This window comes from Rattus norvegicus, chromosome 20 (assembly GCF_021556685.1).
Source record: "Rattus norvegicus strain SHRSP/BbbUtx chromosome 20, alternate assembly SHRSP_T2T, whole genome shotgun sequence".
In the NCBI taxonomy this organism is placed as follows: Eukaryota; Metazoa; Chordata; class Mammalia; order Rodentia; family Muridae; genus Rattus; species Rattus norvegicus.
This window is the reverse complement of record NC_141553.1, coordinates 9,152,516-9,170,255: the sequence shown is the minus strand read 5'-3', so window position 1 is coordinate 9,170,255 and position 17,740 is coordinate 9,152,516. Positions and strand designations below refer to the sequence as shown.

Below are 17,740 nucleotides of genomic sequence, written 5' to 3'. Positions count from 1 at the left end.
ACATCCTGCACGTAATCCGGACTGATGAGAAATGTTACAAGATTACAGAATTAGTGAACAGCGATTAACTCGGAAGTAAAATTATATCATCTGAATCGAAGGTTGTTCTTCATCTGAGGGAGGGTATTATTAAAACCTTGCCCGGACTGTCATTTCCTAATTGAGATCTGTTCTCTCACAGGCCCCTGTCCCTCAGAGTTCACAGTTTGCAAGGGCATCCTTAGTTGTTTTTCATGGTCTTCCCTCTTGAATTCTAGTAAGATCGTGTAGGGCACCTTCCCTTTGGAATTGCGTGACACTCAGAAGAGTGAGTTTGTGTCTTCGTTAACCTGTGAACCGTCAGTCCTTTCGGAGACAAGAGAGCAAGCCGCTCCAAGGTTTAATGCTTGTGTGTGGCAGATGAAGTCTCTAGGGAAACGGGCAGGGTGAACAGGCCAAGGCACTCCAGACCTGCCCAGTGCCACTGCACGCGGTGTGCAGATGGCAGAGCTGTGGGGCCAGGCGGAGGCTGCAGAGCAGGCTGGGTCCTCCCTACAGGGGAGGCTCCCCGGCAGTCACGTGGGGGCCGGCGTAAGTATGTGGGCTTCACTTTCTAGTTGGGATGGGAGCAGTAAAATAAGTGATGTCCGTGGTGCTTCTCAGTAGGCTCTGTGCATGTTTGCTTCGGGACAGGGAAGCAGCATTGATTGCATGCATTTGTCTGCAACGCATGGAAGGAAGCTCTCGGAGCCGAAAGCATTTGACTTTGCCTATAGTTTTGCACATGTACCCAGACAGACTCCTAGCCATGAGGCAAGGTAGAAGCTGGTTGTTACTCTCCTGGGTAAATGCCTCCTGGGTTTCCATTTGTCCTGACATCCAAGGGTTGAGCTGAATAGGACCTAGTGTGATTCCTAGGTACATCAGATCTGAGTTCTACTACATTCCCCGAGAAATGGCCTGGCCATGAGCCGGCCTAGGAGGTTGACTTGAAGGTTTTCAAGGTCCCCTTTACTGTTTCTGGCTCCATGTCCTCCCTCCCCTGCCTCCCCTGGCTGTGGCAGAGTTCCTTCCAACAGCTGTCTCTCTTCTCGCCTTCAGGTACATTCGAATAGTTGGGACTCACAACACAGTGAACAAGATTTTCCACATTGTGGCTTTTGAATGCATGTTTACAAACAAAGCCTTCACTCTGGAGAAGGGCCTGATAGGTAAGTACCACAGTGACCTTTCTGCATATCTACCTAGACACTCCGCCTTCCAGTGTTTTCGGATTGTAGTAGTGCCTATTAGGCAGCTCTGATTGAGGACTGCCGCTGATGTTTGAACGTCATATGGCTCAGTGACAGAGAATGCTGTTTATTTGTACAAAAATTCAAAATAATAAGCTCGGGAAGCCTACGGAACCAAACGCGAAGACGATGCTGTGGCCGAGCACCGGGGTCATTCTGGGAACTGCTCTGATCTGCAGAGTACAGATGCTCTCGGTAGCAAAGGCTTCCCCGCCAAGGCTTGTCTCTAAGAGAAGGCAGGGCTGGGGAGGGCGGCTGTCTGATACTGAGCAGGTAGCCTTCCAAGGCTTTGATTGGATGTGAATGGGAAGTGTAGCTGTAGGATGTTCTCAAAGACAAGTCGGCCGGGATTCTCTTTGCCTAGTCCAATTGCTGTCCTTGTGTACAGTCTGACTGGAATGCTGACCTGCCCTTCAGGAAGTAAGGCACTGGGTGGGAGCTGCCTGGCGAAGTTTTCCCGGGGTGTTTTCAGCTCTAGGACCTTTGCTCGTTTTCTCCTGTGTCCGGTTTTGTGTAGTCCGTTGTGCATACTCCATCCCTGGCCTTGGCCTTGGCAGTATCAAGAGTGACTTCTCCCTCCCAGGCACTGTACTCTGTTTTCCCAGGCCTTTGGCTTTTCCTCCCCTCCTGTGGAGCTAGGCTCCTGAGATCCTTGAAGCTCTGCTTTTGCTGTAGCTGTCCTTGGAAATAACTCACTGGTGTGAGCGTATGCTTTGCCTAGCCTTACCTAGAACAAACTGCTGTGTCTTTGAAGGATTTCGTTCTCCTGGCCGTGTTGGGACACACATGCACATTGACACAAGTCTTTAGAGCGTGGTAGACTAACAGGGAGGAGGAGGACAACATACAATGCTGTGTGAGGAGCAGGAGTGTGCAGCCCCACCCCCGCTGCATTTCCCTCATTACTTACAGAAGTAGCCAGACTGGGGAGCGCCCCCTGAGAAGAGCACCTTTAGAGCTCACCCCGAAAAGTTGTTTTATTTTTTACTTTATTATTGATGTAATTTTTTTTAAAAAAAATGAATATTTGTGCTATTTTTGTGACTTTCAAGTGATGTGAAAATTAACAGGTTTGAAGCACTGTGTGGTGTCACTGTCTCATTCTGTGTGCTGTGTAGGTCTGGGGAGACTTGAGGCCTCACTGTGTGCAGTTGAGAGAGGCTTTGCTGAGGGACATCTGTAGAACCGAGACCCTGCAGACTCAACACCTGTGTGGCAGGGCTTCAGCCCCGAGGACTACACTTTTACACGTGTTGCATCCATGTAAATGCTTCCCCTTCCTACTGCAGAAAGAATACGTTTGTTGATCCTGTGGTTAACTAAGAAACAGACCCATCTGGTAGAGAAGCCAGTATGTCCATTGCGAGGCATGCATCCTTGGTCGGCATGTTAGTCAAAGCCAACCCAGCCAGTATTACCCATGACGCTCATAGCCTCAGGTATGTCCGATGAAGGGAGAAGGTTGCAAAGGCAAGATGGTGGTTTGGTGTCTCATCAGACACCCCAGGCCCTCTTCTGTGAGGTTTACAGTGTTTACCAGAGTGACTGCAAGGGAGCACTACGGTCACATGCCTGTCATTGTCCCTCAGTCAGATAGCAGCAGCAATGCAGAGCCACAGCTGTGGATGTGCACTGACCAGCAGGTGACGACAGTGGTGGCCTCCACTCTGCACCTCCTGGGGTCGCCGTCACAGAGAGCGAGGTGGTGTCAGTGTGAGGGGCTCTGGGGACCTCGTGACCCTGAGTCTGACACTGCAGCTTCATTTAGCTTACAGAGGTGTTTGAAGTTGCCATGGACACACTTCCATGTCGATGACGTCAGATGTATGCGAGCAGCGTGCTGGGCTTAGCCAGCCACCCTGCTGAGGACACCCACAAAAGGAGTGGGCGCCCAGTCGGCGGCTCAGAGGTACCCAGAGGCGAATTCTTTTACGTGACATCTCCTTGAGAGCCGCCTAGTCAACCTGAGATTGTCATGGCTGGAAAGCAACAGGAGAAAAACCAAATGACTGTGAATAGTTAATAGAACGTCAACGCCCCTGTTGTAGATCCATGGATGCTTTCTCAGTCCTCTGTCTTCCTTGAACAGGTCAGGGTCTTCTCACTCTTTTTCTCGAGACCTTAGCAATGACTTTAAAACAGTTGTGTGCATTAAGATCAGATCTTAATGTCAGAACTCACAGTGATGCTGGGAAGCCATGCGGCGCTAACTGAGCATTTTGTCTTCTCCCATCAAGAGCTTCTTTCCATGTTTTGTTTGGGGGTTGTTTCAGTTTTGTTTGGCTGTATAGACCCCCAAGCTCATAATCCCCTGACTCTGTGTCTCGAATGCTAGGGTTGTCAGCGTGTGGCACCATGACCTGACTTCTGATAACAGTGTCATCATCATACTGCTTCCCACACACAGCTTAGCGGGAAAGCCGCAGTGAGCTCAGGCTCCTCTGTCCCTGGGTCGTCCCTTGCTGGATCAAACCAGCTACTGCTGCTGCTGCTGCTCACTTGGTGACTGCTTGGATCCTGCTGGGATTCCTTCTCTCCTGGCTGAGTAGGTCTATGGTGACTGTCACCTCCATGTTAGGAAGAGTGGCAGGAAGGCAGGGAGGCAGTAGTTAGGGCAGAAGCATCCACTGTTTCACAAGTTCTGGCCTCCTGAGACTGGCGCTCTTCAGTGCTCTACTTCGTGACCTTTGTGCATGTTTGACAAGGGCGCAGACTCCGCATCCCCATTCACTCTGAGTATCCCAGTAGTTACTCGCTGGGGACTGCAGTCCAGACCAGTTCTATCCCGTCTACACTGTCCTCTCCACCACATTGCTACTGTTTGTATGTGGATGCATCCTTTGTCTGCATGTATGTCTGCACCGCATGTGTACCTGGCCCATAGAAGCCAGTAGAGAGAGTCGTAGCCGGTTGTGAGCCACCATAAGGGTGCTGGGAATCGAACTCCAGCAGGTCCTCTTAACACTGGGTCATCTCGCCAGCCAGCCATCACCAGCTTACTTTGAAGTTACTCCCCCTTATCACTTCATCTGTAGATCAGTCATTGTATAGCTCTAAACGTAAGTTGGCATTCATATTATAGTGCCATTATAATCCCTCACATTTGAATAGTAATTTCTTAAGCTATTAACTGGTCAGCCAGCATTGAAATGTCTTCTAATAGTTTCAGTGTGTGCAATGAGGAAATTTGTATTTTGTAAGTTACTCAAATCAGAATTTAAGGAGGAAGAAACAGGCCTGGGGTGTGGCTTCGAAACCCCATGCTTGTTCAGTATGCATAAGGCCCTGAATTCCATGCCCAGCCCCCCTCTCAAATGCTTCAGATAAATGGCCGGTACCCCAAGTTAAGACCAGCTCTTCTCTGGTAATGACTTTTCAGCTAAGGGAAAAGACTTTTGTCACCAGAGTGGCTGACAAGCCTGCGTTTTGGTCACTGAACCCCGGTGTGCTCAGCGATTGCGTTCCTGTGACAAGGAAGTGGGAAGCTTAGTTGGGTTTTACTGTTAGTTTTAGGTAATTCTGCTCCACAGCTACCATTACGTGTGCTCTGCCATCATAAAACACACAGACGTGCAGGGTATCTCTCTCTTGGACATTTCCATCCATTGATGTCTGTTTCTTAAATCTGTCACTTCATAATTGGGGAGTACAGAATGCTGTTCCAAGGTATCTTTTTTGATAGCGGAAAGTGATGGAGAGAGAACATTTCTCTAAGGTTTCGTTTGGTAATCCTTTCTGTGCCAGTTTTTAAACTGAAGAAGCAGCTCCCTAAGATGCTCCAATGTGACCAGAGACGTAGACTCCTGGGCTTTCCTAGGGGAAGTGTTGTGCAGCATTGCACCCCAGTAACGTGTTCGTTGTTGTAACTGTGTGATGTGTGTGTGCATGTATACATGTGTGTATGCTTGCGGTATATAGGCCAGAGGTCAACTGCCGTGTGCCTTCCTCTGTCCCTCACCTCCTTGGGTTTTGAGGTAGGCCTCTCACTTAAGCTGGAACTCACTGACTGGCTTGACTGGTTGTCTAGCATGTGTGAGGGCCCATTTGTCTCTGGTTACAGGAGTGCATTGTCCTGGCCAGCATCTCACATGGGGAGCTAGTCTCAGGTCTTCATAATAGCACACATCTCCCTAGAGCCGTCTCCCTAGCCATGCAACTTTAAAAAACAAACAAACCAACAAAACGCCATTTATCATTGTCTTCAGACACTCAGCTTTGACTGGCCCTTGGACTTACTGATGTAACTCAGCATAGTTCTTAGATTTGTAATATAACACAGCACACCTGAGTCATCTTGTACCATTCATGCCCTTGATCTGAAACCAGCCATTTCTTTAAGAAACCCTCTTTTTGTTTAGAAGGAGGTGAAATTTGAAAATGTAGTGGATATACAATAGATGATGCTAGCTGCTGTCTTTATTAGTTTGCAGAAGTAGGAAATGTATGCTTATAACCTTGTCTATTTATCCTATATACAACAGGTATAATATATCATTAATATGCCCTGAAACTGCTAATTCAGATTCAGTTTAGCCTTACGTCTGTTTTCCACCTCCTTTTCTCCATATTCAACCTTAGTTACCAGTGATACAGTAATTCATGCACGCTGTCCCTTTTAGTACTAAACAGCCTTAGAATAACAGTAGCGGTGCCATCATGGGCCATGTCATTACTGAGAATGGTGTGAGATTTTTTTACCATCATTTATGGTGTTCTAGGGTGTATCGCAAACTGTATGAGAAAATGTATTTTGAAGTTAGTTGACACTGCTCCATGCACTCGGCCCTTCAGCTACAGTTAGTCCATCTGTCATTCTGCTTTCAGTGTGGAGGCCACTGCCCATAAGGGCGGCTTTGCTGCTGGGAGTTCACGATTACTGTGGCATTTTGCAGCTCATCTCCCTGTCTCTTGACTCTTAGATTCTTTCTTCTCCCTCTTCTGTAATATTCCCTGGACCTAATGTACTGAAACACCTTAGAGCTGAGCCCTCGGCCTCCTTTATTCTCAGTGTCTTGCAGACTCATGGGTTTTTGCATTCACCTCCTCTCTGCAAAGACCGGCTGCTCTGATTAAGGCTGATAAATAACGCTTGTCTCCAGAGCATTATAAACACAGGTGTTTAGAAGACAGCTTGATGTTACATCAGTTTGGCCAAATAGCAACTGTAGGTTCCTCCCTGAAGCTTAAGATTACCTTAATCAAGAGCTTTTGACAGGGTTTATGCTTCTAGGGATGGGTCTTCTCTCACTGAGTAGGGCTCAGATCTGATCAGTGTGAGCGAGTGACTACTGCCCGTAAAGCCATGTTCCTATGGCACCAGTCAATACCTGTCTCCATGCTAGGTTGGCCGTACAGATACAGAGGTCACCTCTGCATGAGACTGCTGATGCCTTTGTCCCCCCCAGCAACCTTCATAGCACCGTCAGGCACTATGAAACGTACCCAGCATGGAGGATGCTTCCAGCTCTCTGAAAGCTCCCAGAAGGAAGAGGCCACTAAACAAAAGTCCGAATGTTAGGAATAGCTTAATGCCAAAGAAGGGCCCAGAAGCCCCCTAAACTATACAACAGTCTCTTGTCGTCTCTCTCGGTTGTCCACCAGAACTAGCGAATGTATTGCTGAAGATCCATTCACAGTGCAGTATCAATGACAACAAAGCCATCCGATCGGCTCTACCCATTTACATGTCTTATTTTTGGCTCCAGAAATTTGAGTTTAAAATAAAATACCTCAAAAATGGAGTTAGGTTATAAGATTTAAAATCACCCAGTCTAAAATCCCCCCACATATTATACTAATCCTGAGGGATTCTTTTTGAAGATAGTGCAAAGTTTGAACTTTTAATATAATATTATGATTCAAATAAAGTAGGAAGCCTTGGGGATACATAGAGGGTCATAACCAACACGTGATTAATAAGAGACCACAATTATCCTCATTGTAGTTTCACAGGAAAAATAGCATTGTTTTGTGTAGTTTGGGAAACCATACCAATAAAAATTCCAAATAACTCATACAACTTTTAAAAAAATGCCTCAATATAAGAAGATTTAAGGAATGCAATGCAAAAGAGACAGGGTTCATTGAAGTGCTGTCTAAGTGGTTTCTGAGATGTAGTTATGTCTATGTGAGTGAATGTACACATGTGAGCGCCACAGAGGCAAAGAGAGGCTGAGAGTTGCAGGCTTTACGTGTTATGTAAACTCAGAGCTGGAGTTGCAGGCTTTACATGTTATGCACGTGCTAAGATCTGAAACCCAGTCTCTGCGATCGCTCTGCCAGTGCTCTTAACTGCTAAGCCGCCTTCAGCCCTCCCAGAGTTTTGAGTTTGAGTTCAGTTACTTGGAGCTCTCAGCTGTAGATGTAATGGAAGGTGAAGTCCCTGTGGAAGGATCCTCAGAAGAAGTTGGCCTATTGGTAAGAAATAATCAAGTTTTGCAGGACAGCAGGTGTGGCGTTTGAATGAGAATTGGTCCATAGACTCATAAATTTGAATCCTTGTTCCTCAATTTTTTAAACTGTTTGGGAAAGATTAGGAAGTGGTGTCACCTTGTTGGACAGGGTGTGCCAACGAAGTTGGGCTTTAAAGATCCAAAAGGCCACACCATTCCCAATTAGCACTCTCTCTACCTCATGCTTATGGAGGAGAATGTAAGCTCTCAGCTGCTGCTCTAGCGCCTGCCTGCCTGCCTGCCTGCCTGCCTGCCTGCCTGCCTGCCTGCCTTGCCTTGCCTTGTCTTGATGATCATATGCTCTAACCCTTTGGAACTGTGAACCCGTCCCCCCATCCCAGAGCTTCCTGTGGTGGTTTGAATATGCATAGCCTAGGGAGTGGCACTATTAGGATGTGTGGCCTTGTTGGAGTTGTTGAGACCTTGTTAGAGAAAGTGTGTCACTGTAGGTGTGGGCTTAAAACCCTAGTCCTAGCTGCCTGGAAGCCAGTCTTCTCCTAGAGGCCTTCAGATGTAGAACTCTCAGCTCCTCCTGCACCCTGCCTGCCTGGATGCTGCCATGCTTCCTGCCTTGATGATTATGGTCTGAACCCCAGAACCTGTAAGCCAGCCCCAATTAAATGTTGTTCTTTGCAAGACTTGCATTGGTTATGGTATCTCTTCACTGCAGTAAAGCCCTAACTAAGATATCGTATCAGAGCAATAAAAAGTAGCTAAGACAGCCAGATAGAAGTCCTTCCCAGAGGAAATTACTTTGTTTTAGCTCTCAGTTATTAAGTTATCTCTTGGGAGCTCCCTATAGAAAGACTCTGTAATCATTTTTTTTACTTTTGTGTGTGTGTGTGTTTTTGCATATTTTATTTCACATTATTTTTATTTTTGGTTTGAGACACTGTAAACTCTCTGAGGCTGACTTGGAACTCACTTTGTAGCTAAGAATGACCTTGAACTCCTCATAGACCTGCCTCCACCTCTCAAGGGCTCAAATTACCTGTGTGCACTGCCATGCTGACTCCCTGTCTCAGAATCCTCTGTCGCAGTGTGTTATGTCTCCCTTTAGCAGAGAGATCACATGGTACTTTGTCTATCCAGAGGATGCTTAGTAATTATTTTATTAGGAGATAGCTGGTGTTTTTCAAAAGAGAGAGATCTTAGATTTAGTGGAATTAATGGGAGTGTCTTTGGCTGAGACAGTCCAGGCTTCAGTCAGTCTGACAGTCACTTTTTGTCGTGCCTTTGTTCATTTAAGCCAGCATGGTAGTGCACACAGCCCAGGATTCACTAATGCACTTAAGTGTTTGTCTGTTAGGGTGAGCAGTACAATCAGTGTTTTACCAGGAGGGACCCACATAGGAAGAGTTTCTTTTAATAGAGTTTTCCCTACTGCCCAGGCATTGCCTTTCTGATAAGAGGAGACTCCAAACCCAATGGGAAAGCATACAGATGCTGGCTTCCTGATGCCCAGGCTGCACTGCAGGCTCAGGGGACAGTGCGCAGGGCCCTTGTCCTCTAGAGCTCTTTGCTGCGGTTTTGCTGATGGGAAGGGTTCTGTCGTGAACAGAAAATTAGATCTGACTTTTATACTACCACATTCAACTTCAGCCCTACAAATTTTTAATAACTTTAAATTAATTAATTCTGATAGAATTTTAGAAAGCATTTTTACTTAGTAAAATTCCTCTCTATAAGTGAAAACCAAGGGTGCCACATCAGAAAATGTGAACGTCCCAGTGAAACGTCTGTTTTCCTTTACCAGCAAACTTGATAAGGATGTAACAGGCACTTAGAAATATCCCACGGCGTCTCCTTTGGGCCACAAGGTAAAAGGAGGGTCAAAGTCCAAAATCTCTGTCTTCATTCTGTGTCTGTGTCCTGCTCTAGGGCAGATCTCGCCTGACTGTGTAAGCCTGTTAATCACTCAAAGCCTCCGTCTCTCTACCCATTTCTTACCCTCTTACCCTACACACAGGCAAGCGATTGTCCTAAATCTTCAGTCACTCCAGATTCTAAGACTAAAAAAGCCACCCAAGACACATAGTCCTCCAAATGAGGGCAGCAGCCACTGCCATCCCCTGTGGGCATCTTGTCCCTTAAACATTAAAGGGCCTAAGTCCCCAGAGGCAAAGGTAGGTGGATCTCTGGAGGCCAGCTAGAGCTCCTCAAGACCACCCCTCCCTCTAACCTCCACACCCCCAAAAGAACTCCAATCAGTGAGACAGCAAGGTGGCTCAGTACTAAAGCTGGGTGGCTGGAATTCTATCCCAGGGCCCACGAGGTGGAAGGAGAGAACTGATGACTCCATGTTGCCCCTGACCTCCACAATTGCTCTAGAGCACATGCTCACATAAATGGCATGTATGTAAAATGAATAAAACTTTTTAAATAAAAATAAAAGTTATGCTAAGGACTGCTTAATTATATCTCCCATGCCCCTTGTCTGATGATTTCTGTTTTGTTTTATTTTTATTTTTTTGAGATGGCATCTCACCATGCAGCCCTGGCTATCCTAGAATTCTCTGTGTAGACCATGTTGGCCTGAAACTCAGATCCCTTTGCCTCTGCCTCTCAAGTTCTGGGATTAAAGGCATGCACCACCATGTCTAGCTTCTTTTTAAATTTAAAGATCATGTCAGCACCCTAAAAGTGGACTTGGGATTGCTTGGTCCATGTAGTCATTTCCTCAGCGTAGTGCACTGATGATGTTCTTTGCCCTACAGCATTATTTCTCCTCTCCTTAGCATCTTCGACAAGTGACCCAGCCTAGCATTTTGTAACTGCTTTAGCTGGGGGGAGGAGCATACTTGAAGTTCCTATTAACAGTGTGAACTGAAAGGAGTGTAGAGTATGTTTGCATGAGTGCTGGCTAACTTAATTCCACTCTTTCTTGGCAGTTTTATCCTGAAAATATATCCCATGACATCCATCTACAGGTAGCCATCAGCAACATCATGCTGAGAGACCAGGGTGCTACACACATTATATTAAAGCAGGTGGGGGTTGGGGATTTAGCTCAGTGGTAGAGCGCTTGCCTAGCAAGCACAAGGCCCTGGGTTCGGTCCCCAGTTCCGAAAAAAAAAAAAAAAAAAAAGCTAAAGCAGGTGATACAGATGTCATATTAACTCTCAAAACAAACAGCCATTTAAAAAGAAAAGACGATCCAAATATATAAAAGGGCAAGAAATATTAAAGATCTGTAGAAGTTCTTATAGTTGTAAGTCTTCAGACATCATGAATTGTGTTTTCAACAACAGGGTCTACTGGTAAACACAGGTTAACAAGCCAGCAGTCTGCATAACACGCAAAGCCCTGGTAAATGCACGAGCCATAATGAGCACGGCGTAGTGACATAGCCAGGTTAGCTCAGAGCCACTGTACACACCTCCTGAGAACAAGGAGGCAGCCTCGTCTGTCTCACTTTGAGGTGTCAGAGACCCAGGGGAAGGTGAGCTGGTGGAAAGGTTAGAGTGAAGGCTGTTGTACAGGCTTAGCCGAATGTTTTTCCATTTTGAGAGCTAATTGGTAGACAGGATATGCCCTTAAAATGGATAGTTTTAGTAAAAGTTTTAAAAGACTGCTCTATAGTTAGGCACGGTTATGGAAACTGGTTAGCAAGCTCCAGAGTCTCCTGCCACAACTCTGGCACACCGTGTGCTTAGCCAGGCTCGGTCCCGGGTCATAGCGATGTGAGGAGCACTCCTCCTCTCGGTTTCCACCTAATCGTGGCCGGAAGAGCCTTTTCCTTTGGTACAGAATTTGGCTCATTTGGGGATTTCTAGAGAAGGGAGTAGGAGGGGAGGGGAGGGTCCCAGACAGTAGGAGACAAGGAGCAGCCACCCACGGTGAATGAGTAGAAGCCAAAAAATTATATTCTTGAAAATTCATCAGTTTTGATATAGCTGAAAATTTATTAACTTTTGTTTTTAAACATCTCTTTTTCTTGTCTTAGTTTCTAAAATTCTCTATCATATTTTGTAAATTAGCTATTTCATCATTTCTCAAATGTTTTTAATCCCTTAGTGTGCCCATCTATAATCTTTAGTTCTGTTGCCTAAGACTTTTAGTTTCATGTACATTTTTTTTTCACCATTAAAAAATACATAGGTTAGTGTGGCGGTTTGTATATGCTTGGCCCAGGAAGTGGCACTATTAGGTGTGGCCCTGTTAGAGTAGGTGTGTCACTATAGGTGTGGGCTTTAAGACCCTCATCCTAGCAGCCTTCAGATGAAGATGTAGAACTCTCAGCTCCTCCTGCCCCAGGCCTGCCTGGATGCTGCCATGTTCCTGCCTTGATGATAGTAGACTGAACCTCTGAACCTGTAAGCCAGCCCCAATTAAATGTTGTCCTTGGCTGTGGTCTGCTCACAGCAGTAACATCCTATCTAAGACAGATTTCCAGAACTTTCAAACATGAGACTAACTTGACTACCAAACACTTTCTCCTTCCTTGAATTTCAGTTTCTCATTTTAGTGTCTTTTCCTTTCGTCTTTCTCAAAAAAATTGGAAACTTCTAGAGCAGCCGGGGTAGGATATGTGGAACAGTCTCCTGCCAAGGGTGGCCCCTCTCAAAGCGTCTCAAGTGTATCTTGTGTCTTCACAGGAATGTGCAGGGCTCACACGGTGGGGGGACACCCTTCATTTGAGTCTTGATGGAAAGCCTGTGACAGCATACTGCTCTTTGGAGGTGAAAGCAAGGGAATATGTTGTTGTAGGTTTTCATTGAAGCGATTGAGTGTCCTGAGGAGTTTCCCCTGTCTCCTCCACCCTGTGGAGTCTTTATGTTCAGGTGGCCATAGGATTTCTAAACTAAAAAGACCCAGGTTCCCCAGCACAGGACACTGGGGAAGCAGGCAAAGGGATGATGCTGGTGAAGGAATGTGTTGATCAAATGCAGTGAACACAGTAAGAGCATGGCCAGCAGCCAGCTCAGACTCAAAGACTTCGGGTCACCCCCCGAAGACCTTTCATTGCCCACTGAAAAAGGCAGTACAGACAGGTGGGACAAGGGCAGGGCAGCATTTTGAGTGAGAAGGGAATCTTCCCTGGGCCCATATTTCAGCTCTTAGCTGAAACGGAGTAAGACCATTTATTCAGAGCCCGAGGTGAGTGACTGTGTCCCTGGTAAAATGTTCCAGCACACACATGCTTGCCTCAACTTCCTTCAGCCGCGGGACAAAAGGAAGTCCTAGTGTTTGCCAGATGCATTGGTGAGAACGGTGGGAGCAGCAGAGCCTGCGAACTCTGCAGTAGGCGTCAGGTGCTCCCTGGCGGCCTTCTTAGCCTTGGTGTTGGTGAATGCTAGTGAGTGCTGACACATTGATAGGATGCTATGTTAGAGACAGGGGCAGGCAATGGATGACTAGAAAGGGAGCAGAGACTGCCCCAGGTGTAGTTTGCTCTGGACCTCCATTTCGACTCCCCACATTAGGAAGTTCTCATCAGCCGTCATCCTTGTAGAGTCTTTAATGTGTGTGCAGCTTTTTGTTCTGGGAACTTCAGTCCACAGGACTTAGCACTCACGCTAGAGCTGAGATGTGGAAGCATACTGTTCACTTCTTTTTATAGCTCCATGGTGTTCTGTGTAGATGAGTGGCATCAGTGCGGTGGGGTCTCTGGTGACGCTCTTTGTATCATTTCCAGCCTTGCTACTACAAGTGGTTTGATCACCTTGGACATTAATCTTTTCCCATTTTTGCCAATATACTTTTGGGACAGATTTGTACAAGAGGGCTTTCACAATCCAGGAGTTTTGTTAAATAGTTGGCGCTCCCCTTTGTAGAGAAGATAGACACTCTGCAGACTCTCACGGTTTACAATGGACCGAGCTCCCACAGCTGTGCCAATGGAGGGGGCTCCCACACTTGTGGGGTCTCATAGTTCAGGCAAGAGATAGACCTCACTACAGTTTAGCTGTAGTTCTCCTAGGAGGGAAATTGAACTTCTTTTTATATGCTTAAGGGCCATTTGCATTTCTTTTTTCTTTTTTAAATAGCTTTTTCTTATGAGTCTTCTAGATGAATAGACTAGCTCTTAGAAGACCTGGGAGAGCAGTAAGCACTAGCTGCTGTTTGGACGGTATTCTGTGGTATGAGAATCTAGTCTCCGCCTTAAGGTCTTGTGGAGCTTTGAAAGCGTGCTGTCAGAAGTTCACCTCCTTCCTCGTCCTTCATGTTCTTCATGCTCCATGAGCGATGCTAACCAGAGCATAGAGCCAGGTTCAATGTTCAGGCTTCTTTAAACTGTTTAAATTATGGAAGGAAAGATCTCATTGGCTTGAGCCCAGGACATGTCTTGTCTACAGGGCCAGGAAGACCAGTGGCTTTCTGTTGTGATTCCTAGTTAGCAGTCGAAGTCGGAGCCAGCCAAAAGCATAGGCCTCCTGCTGAAGCTGTGGGATACTGTGCCTCCCTGCTACTGCCCTGGACTGTGATCTGTAAACAGGGGTGCTCATCGACTGCTCTCAGCACCTCAAGAAGCAAGCTTCTTCTCTTCAGTTTATCACCAGCTTCTTCTGTTGGCAGAGCCAGAAGCCAGGCTGATAAGGGCATCCGAGAGCTGCCAGGCTTCTACAAGAAGCCTGCTATCTGAGTCAGAGTGGGTAGGCACCACGACATGGTGGAAATGCACAGCTTAGAGGACAGTGTGGGAAAGGGTGAGTGTTCAATGGTCATTAGAGGGGCCCTCAATGTATTGTCTTTGCTGGTCAGATGGTGCTTTGTGAAGAATGGTGTTTAGCATAGATCTTGAACTAAATACACGTTATGAAGCATAACAAAATAGGTAGCACTATTCCCACTAAGGAGCAGAGTGCAGGAAGGGGAGTAGGTGGGCTATGATTGTGACTCTCTCCTAAAGGGACTGTAATGGTGCTTCAGGAAAAGCAAACGGTTGGAAATCAGGTCACATCAGAGTCTTTGTACCCATTATACTATGATGTATCATAACTGGTATGCTTTGTAACTTTGCTTAGAAAAACATGTCCTGGAGGCTGGAGAGATGGCTCAGAGGTTAAGAGTACTGATTGCTCTTCCCAAGGTCCTGAGTTCAATTCCCAGCAACCACATGGTGGCTCACAACCATCTGTAATGGGATCCTATGTCCTCTTCTGGTGTGTCTGAGGACAGCAACAGTGTAATATAAATAAAATAAAAACACTCATTTAAAAAAATGTCCTCTGCCACAGAAACATAGATCTGGGTTTGGGGAAGTTCATTAGCATATGGAGAGGAGAGTAACTATCAGGCAAGATGGTTTCCTAGGACCTTGCCGGTGAGTTCCCACTGTGGCAGGGGTGGGGCTGTTCCTTCTCAGATCCAATTCCTCAAACTTAATATGAAGGCTAGTTCTGTCAGTGAAACTTAACTGATGGAGCTTCTGTAAACTACTTGGCATTAGGCAGACGTTTATTCAGAGTCTGTCACAGGGAGGATCACACATGCTATTTGAGGAGAGTGCCTAAAGCAGAGGACAGGCTGAAGCAAGTTGTGTATGGGGAGGTGTCAGCAGGTGAGCTAAACAGCCCAGCCTACGCTGAGGGGATGGGGTAGAAGAGGCCTTGCCAGACATGGACCAGGCTAGGCCTTATGGAGTAGAAAGGAGGTAAAATGCTTGGGTGAATCTCAGTCCTCAGCGTGTCCTTCACTTATCAGCAGATCTGCTCCCAGTGGGTCACTCTATGTCCTAGTAACGTATTTCTGTGTGGGAGTGCCACAGAACACAAGGAAGTCATAAATCAGAGCGTTTTCCAGATCCACTGGTGAGGGCATGAGCTGTGTGGGCTACAGCAAAGTAGGGAAACTGCTGTAGATGGTAGGTGCAATCTGGTGACCCATGTGTTTTACGTAAGGTTAACAGGTTGTTAGATCCGACACTGAAGTAAGAAAAGAAAACGAATGAATGAGGACCTTAGCATCGTATATTAAAGTTAACACTGCAGACTAAAGGATGCGTGCTGTCAACGCAGGAGCAGACTTGTAGCTAAGTGAGGCAGTCATGGATGAGAGAGGCAGGGAGGAAAGAAACATACTCACGTCTAAAGAATAAAGAACCTGGACAGGAACCCACGCATGTACAGACCGTTGACTTTTAATTTCATTGTCAAGTGTACGCCGCCGAGAAAGGAGTGCTCTTGTTTCGTTCATTGCTGTGGACTCGCTCAGTGCTTTCCACCTGTGCTGTCATGACAGGAAAGAACCTGGGAGCACCACGGGGAGCACCGATCTCGCTCTTTCCTTTTATTTCTGGGTCTCTGTTTTGTATCATGGGTCTTTGGGTGATGAAGGGGGATAGCATGTGTCAGGAAGGTCTGATAATAGTTCCCTGGTCATTAGCACTCTTTGGATGCCATTGTCCCTCTGCATGGGAAGGGAGTTTTGGTTTATTGACCGCCATGCCAAGTGTATGAAATGTAAAAGGCAGAGTCTCTTTAGTAGATGGGGTTGGGAAAACCACATACCCACATGATCAGAATGAAAGTGAACACTTACCACATCCGGACACACAACTCAACGAGAGGAACTAAGGATTAAGCATAAGATCAGAGACTAAAGCCAGCAGAGAAAACCTTGGGGCAGCAGAGCCTAGGAAGAGAGACTGCGCATTGGTTTGGACAATGCTGGTTTGTTTGTTTTCTAACCCCTAAGTGAGTACAAGAAAAACAAGACAAATGAAACTACATGGCACTAAGAAGCTTCTGCCCATCAGAGTCAGCCACAAGTTAGAGATGACCTTGAGATGGGAAGGAAGTATTTGTAGGCCATAGACCTGGTGGGGCTTGTGCCCAGAATGTACAAAGGGGAGCTCAGGCAACTCAAAAGCAAGAAAAAAGAAAACCCAAGCAATTAAAAATTGTATGCCAGCGTCCCAAAAGGACAGTTCACAGAGGAAATACAGCCAGTGACCTGTCTTACCCATCAGGATAGCTGCTACCAACGATAAAAGAATGACTGTTGATAAGGCTGTGGAGAAGGGGGACCCCACCCCCCTTACCAGTAGGAATGTGAATAAGCAGTAATGGAAACCACAGACATCCTGTCAAAACCAAGTCACTGTGAGAACCACAGAAGTCCTGTCAAAACCAAGTGACCATAAGAACCACAGAAGTCCTATCAAAACCAAGTCACCATGAGAACCACAGACATCCTGTCAAAACCAAGTCACTGTGAGAACCACAGACATCCTGTCAAAACCAAGTGACCATAAGAACCACAGAAGTCCTATCAAAACCAAGTCACCATGAGAACCACAGACATCCTGTCAAAACCAAGTCACCATGAGAATCACAGACATCCTGTCAAAACCAAGTCACCATAAGAACCACAGAAGTCCTATCAAACCACTGATATCCTGTCAAAACCAAGTCACCTTCCAATGCAGCCTCCCTTCTGAGAATTTACTCAAGATTTTAAGTCGCTTTCAGAGACTCCTGCAGCTCCTGTGAAGACGGGGTGCACACATGTGCTAGATCACAGTCAGATGCTGAGGGAAGCACGCCCTGTCATGTGGCAGCACGGCTGGAACTGGAGATCATGTTGGGCAGAGCACGGTGGGCACAGAGAAGGCAGACACTGTGTCACTCACCTGTGGATACACAGAGGCAGGGTAGAATGGTGGCCACAGACGCTGGGGCGGGAGGGCGAGGAGGTGGTTGCCAAGGGGTAGAAAGTCTCAGGCAGAAAGAGCAGGTTTCCCTGTTGCCCAGCATGGGAGGATAGTGATTATAAACTCCAAATTGCAAAGAGGAGATTTCAAATCTGTTCGCTACCAAAAGTTAAAATATTTGAAATAAAAGAGACAGTAACTGATTTAATTATTTTATTTGTATTAATAAACCATAGCACCACTTGGTACTACTTTAACTCATAATTATACATTGTAAAATTATAAAAAGGTTTTCTTTTACCCCGCTAGGTCCAGCGCTGCAGTGCCCTAAGATATCGGATAGGTATCTTAATTTCAGTCAGCAAAGCCTCTCACCCGCTTTGCTCCATCCCATATCACACTGCCGAAGGCCTCTCTCT

The 17,740-nt window shown here is 46.4% G+C and overlaps 1 protein-coding gene across 6 annotated transcripts in view; it reads left to right on the top strand.

Moving 5' to 3' along the window:
* Positions 1 to 17,740, top strand: part of Btbd9 (BTB domain containing 9) — a 357,021-nt gene that overhangs the window by 234,985 nt on the left and 104,296 nt on the right. For all 6 annotated transcript variants that reach the window (XR_015644580.1, XR_015644579.1, NM_001434573.1 and 3 more), the window contains 1 exon segment: positions 1,081 to 1,190. Coding sequence is in view for 4 of the 6 variants with exons in the window: in NM_001434573.1 (NP_001421502.1) it covers positions 1,081 to 1,190 (110 nt within the window). In the remaining 2 variants the exon portion in view is untranslated.